This window comes from Mya arenaria, chromosome 3, assembly GCF_026914265.1.
Source record: "Mya arenaria isolate MELC-2E11 chromosome 3, ASM2691426v1".
NCBI lineage: Eukaryota > Metazoa > Mollusca > Bivalvia > Myida > Myidae > Mya > Mya arenaria.
This window is the reverse complement of record NC_069124.1, coordinates 133,327-145,201: the sequence shown is the minus strand read 5'-3', so window position 1 is coordinate 145,201 and position 11,875 is coordinate 133,327. Positions and strand designations below refer to the sequence as shown.

Below are 11,875 nucleotides of genomic sequence, written 5' to 3'. Positions count from 1 at the left end.
TCACCTGAGCTTTTTGATGAGTTGGAGAGTAGCAAGACATATGCATGTGGGACTCTTCGAGTCAACAGAATAGGTGTGCCCTTGGTTGTAAAAAACAAAAGTAAATTGAAAGAAGGTGAAGTTGTGTTAAGGAGAAGGGACAATCTTTTAGCTATACGCTATAAAGAGAAGCAAGATGTTACAATACTGACTATAACTTTCACGAGGCAAATATAGCCCTGTTGGAAAAGAGGAATTACCGTAATGGTGACAATGTTACAAAAACGAAGTGTATTGTTGATTACTGTGAACATAAAGGAGATGTCGATCTGTTAGATCATATCGGTCACTACAACAGTCTTATCAGAAAGTCCAAGAAGTGGTTGAGGAAGATGTTCTTCTACCTGATGAATATGACGGTAGTGAACTCTTACATTTTGTATCGGAAGTTTGCGCAAGTCGAAAAGGAGAAGATAGATCACCAGGGATTCCGCTCCGCACTAGCGTGTGCACTGTTGGAAGCTGGGGATGTAGCCAGTAAACAAGTCAAGAGAGGACGGCCAGTGCTGAGTGAAATCCCAACAAGAATGGCATCAAGATGCTTCCCAGCGTACATACCGGCGAAAGAGGGAGCAAAACGGGCGAGGCCACTACGGGACTGTGTTGTTTGCAACCCAAAGAAAAAGGATCGTGCAGACACTTAGCGTGTGCAAACATCTTATTGGTGTCCTGACTGCAAGGTTGCTCTGTGTTTTGCACCTTGTTTTAGAAACTATCACACTAAGAACAAGTTTAAACAGTGAAGGTGAAAGACATCTGGCAGTTGTGAGTAAAGGACACACGAGTTAACAAACGAATGAAGTATAATTTTACATGCAGAACTTATCTAACAGTGTTTTAGAACTTTCCACTGCCTTCATAAGGATTTTATTTGAAATTGAGGACTTAACAGATATAAGAAAATAAAAAAATAAAAACGGAATTGTTGATTTTTTTACTCACCTGTTACTTGACCTGTGCGGTAAAGTCATTTTAAAATGCCCATTGTGTTACATTTTTTTGTAGTCTCTATTTCAGTACCTGGACTATCTGCTGATGGTTCTCCTTCCAAAAATGATTGTGAAGATCCATATGGACATGCACCATACCAGCCATGCGGACAGTGAACGGATTCTGGCCCAAGACTTCCACCCAATCCTCTATTATACAGGTATATAATATAGACTGAAGCTCAAACTAGGTTGCAGTTTGAAAAACTTACGTTTTTGAACAATGCACTTGCCTATTGAGTTTGAATTATCTCTCCGCATTTCAAAGCAGGAGAAGACATATTGTTTTTGGTGTGGACGCCCATCTGTCAGTCTTTGGTGTGGATGCCCATCTGTCAGTTTATCTGTCGAGTCTCTTAAATCCCTGAAACTTGGGTGAAATGTTCACTACATCAAGACAACATTTGTAATCTACACTACATGGGTGCTTGATAAAGGTTTAATTTAAGGTCAAAGGTGAATGTCATAGGTTTCATGTCTGCTTCATATCTTAGTTATATTATGAATAAAATAATCCACAGGTAACAAATGGAGAGTAACAGAGTCGGTCAAACATTTGTATCCATTGGTAACGGATTAGGTATTTTTAGAAAAAGTTCAGTTGTATAATAATCAACATTTCATTAATCTCTTTTCTATGGATGTATTTTAGATGCTGTTGAAGATGGTCATAAAGTTGCAGAAACTACAGAGATCCCAGAACCATCTGAAGATGCCCTCGGTGCATCAACAGAAGTCTTGGAACATGCTTATCATGTTCAGATTATACTGTCCGTGGTCACAATAGCATTTGAAAGTTCAGAAAGGGACGAATGACTGCCCAGTTCATTTCACTAGTTTAGCTTGATTCTCAAGATCACTTCACTCTTGTTATCTGTATGAACTGTATTACGCTCTAATCTCGAGGATCACCTTAAAAGCTGAACTCTCACAGATTTACCGTTTTTCCAACTTTTTTGTCTTGGAATTGACATTTTTTTTGCGAAAATATCTGCAAACCAGTGATGAAAGACCGTTGGCAAAAGATCAAATTGCAGGTTTTTATATTTCCATTCCAAATTTAATGTTTTGTGGCTTAAACCGTTTAAGAAAAATGTATAAAACATCAATTTTGGAGAGTTAATATGAACATCTGCGATCTGATCTTTTGTCATCAGTCTTCTATCACTGGTTTTCTGATATTTACGCCAAAAACTGCTTGTTCCAGGACAAAAAATAAAAAAGTTGTTGAAACATTCAATCTGTGAGAGTGCAGCTTTAATGGCAGTACTGCCATCAACATTGAGAGAATGCGAAAATCGCAGCCCCATATCAGACTCAAACATGCTTTTTAATACAAATCACAATTTTGTGTTTAATCTTAAGTACAATTTAGAAAGATCTGTATGACAGACTTCAGGTGCCATTTTGAATAAATTGTAACCCCATATTGTTGGTGCAAGTTTTTTCTTTTAAATAATAAAATGTCAATAGGGCAAAACTGAAGGCAATTCATTTTTTCTAAATAAATGAATGTTATCAACCACCCTATGCTTTAATGTGCCCATATTGGTCAAATTTGCATTTTGACATTCAAGTGATTTTGGCCATGAGAATGAAATGCCTAGTTTAGTGTGTCAATATGATATACTTTATAAATAAACCCTTATCTATTCATCATTATTAGTATTGCCTTTACATGGGCAAAATTGTGTCTGGGGTATTTTTTTTTTATTATTGTTTTTGAGAACATAATTGAAATAGTTTGTGCTGAAAAGAACATAAAGACATAATAATGACGTTTATTATACCAATATTTGATCACTATCTATATCTAATACAACTCACATTCACCTTAACTTGTGATATTATGTTGCAGTAACTTCAGGGAAAAAAAGGAAATATGTGCTTTGAAAGATAATAAGATATGAAAAGTCAGAAAACATTGAAACTGCACATATTTACATAATTTTGTTTCATTATAAACATAATCAAGAATGGAGATAGGCCAATGGCGAAGAAAGACACCTTTTTTTTGTAGTTTAATATTTTGATGTCGCAATCTCTTAATTTAATATTTGATGTTCCCAATCAATTCTCACTAGTGCTGTAGACACGTGGTATTTTGGAATAAAATTTAAATCACACTGGCATTATAGCTTAATTTAATCAATAAATAAATGTTGTGCAACGGTAAATTGCAGCAACTTTGTGAAAAGTTCATAAATGGCATAACAACCAATATTGTTACCTGGTATACAGTATATATAAAAAATATATATTTTGTAATAATTGGCATTTACTAGTTGACATTTCAGATCTGGGACTTTTTAACAGACAACAGCACTTGGAATGCCTTGGATATTCTGCGAAACAAACACATCCACATGTGACACTGACTAGAACTTTCTAAAATGTATTTGGACTCATATGCCATTGCTTGAATAAAGATTAAATTTATATTGAATTTAAATAACTTCATAGCTATTGCTTCTTCTTGTACACTTGGTTGTTGGAACTTTTAAAACAAACAAAAGTTAAGACACCAAACTTTTTAAAGTTATGGGAGAGGACAAGATGATTTAATATTGGAAGTAAGCTCGATCAGAAAATACACGAGTAAGTTTAATAAGGATATGATGGAAAATAGCTTCAGACCCTTGTAAGCGAACATGGTCAATTTGGTAAAAAATTGACAAAAAAGGGCCATAACTCCAAAGTAAAAGTTTAGTTAAGATTGTATGTTAAATGGTCAAGTTAGAGAAAGGAAAATGTCAAATAGGTAACATTTAAGAGCCAATGGCTAAATACTCCAGTACATGTATTTGTTATGAAAGGTAGATTTGTAAACAATTGAGGTTTGGTCCATGCATGCATGTACCAAGGGTATGTTTAAGATTAAATTTTGTATCTATACTAAAACATACCTTATTATCTTAGATTTAATTACTTCTATTCATACATTGGCTGAACCAAGAAAGTTTTAGTGAAACTGCTCGTTCTATATTTAATGGTTTATTCTGACTTCAAAATATAGACTGTTAAAGGTAGTTGGCGGCAATATAGGATTTTGGCGGTTGTCTTGGACAAAATTTTAGTGGGTCCTCATTTTGTTTATTTACCTAAATATGTTTCATCGGGCACTGTTTTATAATTTCAACACAATGGGCACATTTTAGTGAGATTATGTCACAATATGAGTGGACTAATAGCAGTGTAATTCACAATTTGTAAAAAATGCAACTGAAGGCTTTAAATTTTATCCAACAACATCTATTAATGCTAAAGTTCAAAAGAAAAAGTTGACTTTACATTTACGAATACACGTAAACCTCTTTGGCCTTTGCTATATCAAACAAAACCATTTGTGGGTTGCACATTTTTTCTCCACAATTTACTAAAAAAACAATGTATGCACATGTATACGACCAAACAGAATGTCCTGACATTCCTCATTAGCACTATTCACAGGTTGACAGTATTAAAAAGTATTTGATCACAAAATTCATGTAATGTCTAGGAAGTCCCAAATCCTCCAATGCGACCACAGCATCAAGGCAACATACGAATGGCCCCATCAAGCCTGATGACCTCGCCGTTCAACATGGGGTTCTCGGCGATACTCTGGCACAGATGGGCAAACTCGGCAGGGTCTCCGAGACGGGTCGGGAAGGGGACCAATGTGGCCAGCTGCTTCTGCACCTTCGCAGGCAGTGACTCCAGCAGCGGGGTCTTGAACAAGCCTGCAGTGGAATGTACATACATGTAGTTAATTGGCACATACAGGGACAAACAGGTATATGTGTAGTAGCATCTCTTGATTACATTGCTCCACTCACAATCATGCAATACTCAGTTACCATAAGCACACACCTATTCAGCTACATTGTACATGTAAATATGGTTATCATCATCACATATCCAGCAACTCTGTGCATTATTCTGCTTTCATATTACACTCGTATACAGAAGCGTACCTCAGTATACCCAGGAATACAAATCAGCTGAGGTTCCCCCCGAGATGGCCAATGCTGAAATCTTTAGATAAGGAATAAAACCTATAAGGCTAAGGGATATATAAGCATAAAACTTCTTACGGGTTAATGTTTGTTGTATTTCCACTAAATGCTGGTGTTAAGAATGATTAAAAATGGTTCTTTTATACCTGTACATGTATTTTAAAAACAAATCCTGGAGGAAGGGACATCACACCTGCTCCCACCTCATAAAACCAATTGAGGCTAAACTAGTGAAAGACCATCACAAATTGATAACTTGCTCATGTGTACATGCAACGATTCAAAATGCTCCATGTACGCCCCTAGTGCATGTTCACATACATGTCTATTTATTCTTCCATTAATTATCACCTTTACATCAAGATTACATGTACAGAATGGCTATACTATTTCTTTGAAAAGAGGCCACTCCATCGTTATTGTACACTGTATTTCTACTTATCATACTTATCCAATGTGTGTTGTTTAATTAAAATCCATGCAGTAATTAAGAAGTAACACTGCTTACATAAAAAAATAACGAAGGGCATTAACTCTGTATTAGCTGAAAAGCAGTTATTGTTCTTGTACACTGCACTTCCTCTCATTAAGCTTTCCGATCGTATGAATTTTAATAAAAATAGTTGTTTTCTATTTTTACTTCAGACATGAAAAAGTAACAAAGGGAAATTACTCTATGATAAGCTGAAAAAGAGTTACTGTTAACACATCTGATGCCTAATATAGACAGATCTCTGGCCACTGGCAATGTCATGGTTCACTTACCTGGGGCAATGGTTACACATCTGATGCCTCGTATAGATAGATCTCTGGCTATTGGTAATGTCATGGCTGCAATCGCCCCTTTACTGGCAGAGTATGCTACCTGGCCTGAAAATAGGTATAGATATAAGGACTGTTTTTTATCTTTATAATACACAATCTGTATTACACAACTGTAACAATGGTTTGTACTCATCAGACATATAACACAATCATGTACATTAATGGCATCAACGGTGCTTACTTATCAGAAGCACAAAACATATACCAGTATGTCAAGTCAATGCTATCAATGGTGCACTCCTCAGACCAGCCAATCTACTATCAAATACATACTATCATATGTATATTTTAACAAGAGCAATAACAGACTGTTATATGCCCTATCAAATAAAAACCATTATCAACTTCACCTTTCAACAAAGGAGTGCAGAGTTATGGTTCCTGTGCACTGCACTTCTCCTAAATGAGATCTGTCTTTATTTAGAGTTTAGCTATGCTAATTTCTTTTTGCTCCATTGCACGAAAACCAATAGCTTATAGAATCACTCTAGTCCATCTACTGTGTCCATTTAAAAAGGCCATGAGAAAGTACCTCTGGTGGGGATCAAACTCTTAGGTGAGAGGCTGACACCTATACCACTAGACCAACCTCACCCGTCATATGGTGATACAGTGAGATACCCAGCTTCTTCCCTAAGGGCCAAAAAGATTTTTTTTTATATATATAATGAGAATCTCAAGATACATTTAATGATGTTTCTGAGTGACACATTTCCTGTTTTTTTATATCTTATTCAATTTGTAAATCTAAATTGTCCTCCCCAAAACCCGCAAAAAATGTGTTTTTTTTTTTCCATAATAAGAGCTAGGATGTCTTCCCTGTAACTGGTAAGAAGGCCCTGCTCCTTTTCATAAACCCTCAAGTATAGTTTATATCATTTATTTGTAAGTAAAGAGCTGTTTTACCAATCTGTCCGTCAAATGCTGCAATGCTGGATGTGTTAATGATGCAGCCCAGGCAATTATCTTCATTCAGAGGTTTATTCTCGTTGATTAGAGGACATGCCTTGGCGATGACATTAAATGTACCACCGACGTTTGTCTGAAACATTATATTTTGTACAGGTTATTCAAGCTTCTATTATATAACCAGAATGTCAGCTAGAATATAACTAGTGTATATATAACTCTTTAAGTACTATAGAAAAACAGTCAAAGCAAGAATTTCAACTGATATAGGGTTTTAGCCATGTTTTAGTAAGGTCAGGGTGCTGCAGAAGAGGGACAAGGTAGAAAAGGGCATAATATATTGGGCTCAGAATTTTTTGAACATTATGAATTTCATTAAGAATCTTAGGAATTGTGTTTATAACACTTTCGTTTATTCAAAACAGTAGGTACAACAGCAGATACAAACATGCAAAGTTACATTCCTATGTGTTCTATTGTATCGTTTTAAACACTGTACAAATATCCATGACATTATAATACGTTAAGTTAGTATGTATTTATAATCTTATTATAGGTTTCAAATTAAAAAATACTTATATTTAGTCTTAAGCATTAAATTCTCTGGCAGAAGGGAGCCCATGCTGGTCCCAATGAGGGCAGAAGGGTGTTACCAAAAAAAGGACAGGGTGCAGCACCCTTCCATGACCCTTAGCTAAAATCCCAATTGATACAATAACAATACAGTATTAAATTAGTGTATGAAATCAAGGTCATAGGAGAAAAACAGGATATGACATGAAATGATGAACCTATTCATCAAGATTATAGTATGCAAATTTTAGAGTAGAACTTCACAAACCAAAAGGACTCTGTTGAAGAGCTCGAGTGAGTGAGTCTCCTTTCTCCCAAAGTTAATAGTCCTGCGAGCCACACCTATGCCAGCACAGTTGATCACATTGTGTAGGGCTCCATATTTCTCACTGATCTTGTCAATCACTGACGAAACATCAGACTCACTTGTTACCTGTTTAAAAAAAAGAATTTTCAAGGCTGCACATGTACAAAGATGATTTTATGATTAATTTGTGTAAATAGACTGTACATGTACAAACATCTGTACATTTAGTGAAATGTTTTTTGTTCAAAGACATTTTCACCCGATACCCACATTGCAAAAACAATACACTGGATGGAATTCAAACACTTATTCAATTGTTATGTAATTTGTAGACATTCTTGATATTGTTTGACGTCATCTTATAATATTTTATGAGTACCGGAACATGTATATAAATTATGATTTTATTAAGACACAGCAAAAAATGTTGAAAAAATAAACTCATTTGACCCAAATTTCTAAGAATAAAGCTTGTTATACTAAAGTGAAGGACAGAAATGGATGACATCGAAATGTGGACGGTTCATCAATGTAATCATAAAAGTCTCCTTTCTGTAAAATTTTCGGTTTAAAAGTTCAATAAAATTTATGAAACAAGCTGTTCTTTTCATCAATTTAAAAGCCCATTAAACTTGTTTCATCTGTTCTGTTTACTCTACATAAATGTTCATATGTGCGACATATGAAAGTTGTCAATCCAGTTTTGATAAGAATTACTGCACAACTGTAATATAGCACAAAGCATCACTAGTTCCCAGCCTCTGGTAATGTATATCAAAGCCTATAGGTGTGTTAGGCCACAAGGATTGTGTCAACAAGGCATATTACAGATATATTTATAACATGGCCAAAAGTTCCAGGATACATGGTATTTCTTCAGTAACAAGTGTCATCATAAAACCCCTGCACTTTCGCAGTGATTAAGAGGAAATCCCTGAATACCACTAGTTACCTTTGCTGTAACCATGTTGACTCTTCAGAGTCCCACTAGCTATCTACACAAAATAAACTAACATGATCCTTCTTCAGAGTTCCAATTCAGACTAACTGGTACTCACAGTAAAATCCTGGCTTATATACCTTATATTGCCAATTCATAGATGATGAAATGAAATCATTGTCTTCGTATTACCAATTTATTTATGTTGCCAAGATATAAAACATTTTCTAGTTATTTTGCTCAGTAAAGTGAAATCTTCAACTGCTGACTTGTAATGATGGAGAAGCCTCTCTTTACTTCAATACACATAAGTATGTAACATATGTATACGAGCCAGCTATTCCAAGTATGGAAATTTGACAGAAAGTATTTAAACTAGAGATTGCTTTTTTGAAAAAGCGCATGTCTCCCCCATTGTGTGGTCGTAGGTGAGAAATAATCAATGATGGACATGAAATTTGTACTTTTGGACTGGAGACGAACAAACATAGGGGTCATCTACTGGTCATGACCAACCTGCATACAAAGTATGAAGTTCCTGGGTCCAAGTATGAAGTTCCTGGGTCCAAGCTTTCATAAGTTATTGAGCCAAAAGAAGTGTGACGTACGTACTGGTGACAAAGAAATTGACCTTGACCTACTGACCTCAAAATCAATAGTGGTCATCTTATAATCAAGACCAACTAGCAAACCAAGTATGAAGTTCCTGGGCCGAAGTTGTGTTTAGTAAATCAGCGGAAACTGTTATTTTACCTCAAGGTCACCTTCACCTTTGACCTACTGACCTGAAAATCAATACGGGTCATCTACTAGTCATGATCAACTGGCATACCAGGTATTAAGTTCCTGGGTGGAAGCATTCTTTAGTTATTGAGCGGAAACCATTTTTTACCTCACAGTATTGTGACCTTCATCTTTGACCTTCTGATCCCAAAATCAATAGGGGCCATCAACTAGTCATGACTAACTGGCATACCAAGTATGAAGTTCCTGGGTGTAAACGTTCTTGAGTTATTGAGCAGAAACCGGTTGTTCACCTCAAGGTCAGTGACCTTGACCTTTGACCAACTGATCGCAAAATCAACTAGACATCATGACCAACCTCAATTCAAAGTTTGGTGAACCTAGATCAAAGCATTCTCCTGATATTGCACGGAAATATTTTTTTACATTAGAGGTCACAGCGACGTTGACCTTTGACCTTGTGACCCCCCAAAATATAGGAGTTTTCTAAACCTCATGATCAACCTCCCTACCAAGTTTGGTGAACCTAGGTCAAACCATTGTCAAGATATTGAGCGGAAATGTTTTTTACATTGGGGGTCGCCGCGACCTTGACCTTTGACCTAGTGACCCCAAAAACAATAGGGATCTTCTACACCTCATGACCAACCTCCCTACCAAGTTTGGTGAACCTAGGTCAAACCGTTCTCAAGATTTTGAGCAGAAATGTTTTTTATATTGGGGGTCGCCGCGACCTTGACCTTTGACCTAGTGACCCCAAAAACAATAGGGATCCTCTACACCTCACGACCAACCTCCCTACCAAGTTTGGTGATCCTAGGTCATGCGGTTTTCCAGTTATCGATCGGAAACGAAGTGTGACGTACGGACGGACTGACGGACTGACGGACTACCGGACTGACGGACAGGGCAAAAACAATATGTCTCCCCCAGAGAGGGGGAGACATAATAAAATTGAAATGGTAAAATAAAAAGAAAGAATTGCAGGTCACCAGAAAAGCATCCTATCATAATATCTTCTTTGTATTTACTATGTCCGCATTACCAAAACAAAGGAAAGTAACCACAGAGTTTATACATAACTAATAAGAGCACAAGAGCTTTTTAATTCCAAAATACTAAAGAAATGGGTCGATTTATTTGACCAACAAGAGGGTTCCAAATGTAATTATTTTGACTTTTTTTTATTGAATATCAAAGGTCAATAATTTATTAGCAACCATGATCAATTTTTGATCTTAAATACAAATTTCAAAGGGGTAATTCAATAAGTATTTTTTGAAAGAAGGTTTTCAGAAGTAGTAGACAGTGGAATCGAACAGCCAAATCATGTTGTCCATCTCCTAAATGAAACCTGACAATCGCACACTGTTGAGAGTAAAACTCTTAAGTGTACAAACTTCTAAGGTAGAAAATTTATTTATGCAACTCAATGATGAACAATTTTCATACATGGGAGCTCTGTACATTTTCGAACAGGATAGCTTTTACACACTAAGATCTGCTAATTGCATGAGAAAAAGAACCATTTACCATTCGTGAGTGATATCACAGACAGAACTTATCATCAACAAAACCCTGAACAGGAATGTAACCCAGGAGCATCTCACTCAAAGTCTGATAATATGCTAACTGTTCAGGCATCATCACCCATATTCAAATGTTTTCCAATGAAAACCAGGTCTTACATCAGCAGGTGTAAAAATGCATTCTCCGCTGGTTTTTTCCTTGATCTGTGCAGCAACATTCTCCCCATCTGAAGAAGGCAGGTCTAAAATTGCTACACGGGACCCCAGCTGTGCAAACCGCTCGGCTGTGGCCCGACCCAAACCAGAAGCACCACCAGTAACCAAACTCACTGTGTTCTGAATAGATGAAACAACCATGCTTTTATCAGTGAATATGAATATACAACTTATTCACGAATTGTTTGAAATAAGAAAAAAAAAACATACAAAAAAGTACTGAAAGCAAGTGTTTGTCCGAAGAGTTTATCCGAAAATACTGCTATTTTTAGGTATATGTATTCACACATAAATCAAGACAGATCTAATTAATAAAACTATAAAATAATTGTCAATTAAGGAGACTAGAATAACAAATTTGAATAATCACTACATATAAGCGAATGTCAATCCCAACTTAATTAATTTTTGAGTTCTGACCTTTAACGATATGATTTTCGACATCGTGGATGGCAGACAACAGTTTTAGAAAATAATGACTATGGAGGATGGCAAGTGTTCACATCTAACGCCGGTTGGACCCATATTTTAACCCATATGGGACCCATGCAAATCCCGGTTGCACTTTCCATGTGGGCCCCACATGTGTCGCCCATGTGGGGCCCATATATAAATCTACATGGGACCCACATATTTTGCTAGCTGGGTACTATACAAAATGTACATATGCAATTATTTTAGTTTTTATTCCAGGTCTTAAGCTCATTGATTTGATATGTTTTGTATGATTGCTATTCATGGCGGAAATTTTTGTTATCATACGACCGGCTTCAGTAGACAGTATATACAGATTCTTGTATCTTGTA

General features: G+C 36.2%; 1 protein-coding gene across 1 annotated transcript; it reads right to left on the bottom strand.

The window, feature by feature from the left end:
- Positions 1–2,793: 2,793 nt before the first annotated feature.
- Positions 2,794–11,542, bottom strand: LOC128228617 (3-hydroxyacyl-CoA dehydrogenase type-2-like). Its single transcript, XM_052940027.1, has 6 exons — positions 11,490–11,542; positions 11,013–11,189; positions 7,602–7,766; positions 6,758–6,893; positions 5,792–5,896; positions 2,794–4,750 (listed from the first exon to the last, which is right to left on the bottom strand). The coding sequence occupies exons 1-6, from the start codon at positions 11,511–11,513 to the stop codon at positions 4,560–4,562; spliced, it is 798 nt and encodes a 265-aa protein (XP_052795987.1). The 5' UTR covers positions 11,514–11,542; the 3' UTR covers positions 2,794–4,559.
- Between the last annotated feature and the right edge of the window lie 333 nt (positions 11,543–11,875).

Coding starts and splice junctions, on each gene's coding strand:
- LOC128228617 (XM_052940027.1), bottom strand. CDS start 11,513: ATGTCGAAAATCATATCGTTAAAG. Junction 7,767..11,012: donor GCATTTTTACACCTGCTGAT/GTAAGACCTGGT, acceptor TTTTTTAAACAG/GTAACAAGTGAGTCTGATGT. Junction 5,897..6,757: donor AGCATTTGACGGACAGATTG/GTAAAACAGCTC, acceptor ACCTATTTTCAG/GCCAGGTAGCATACTCTGCC.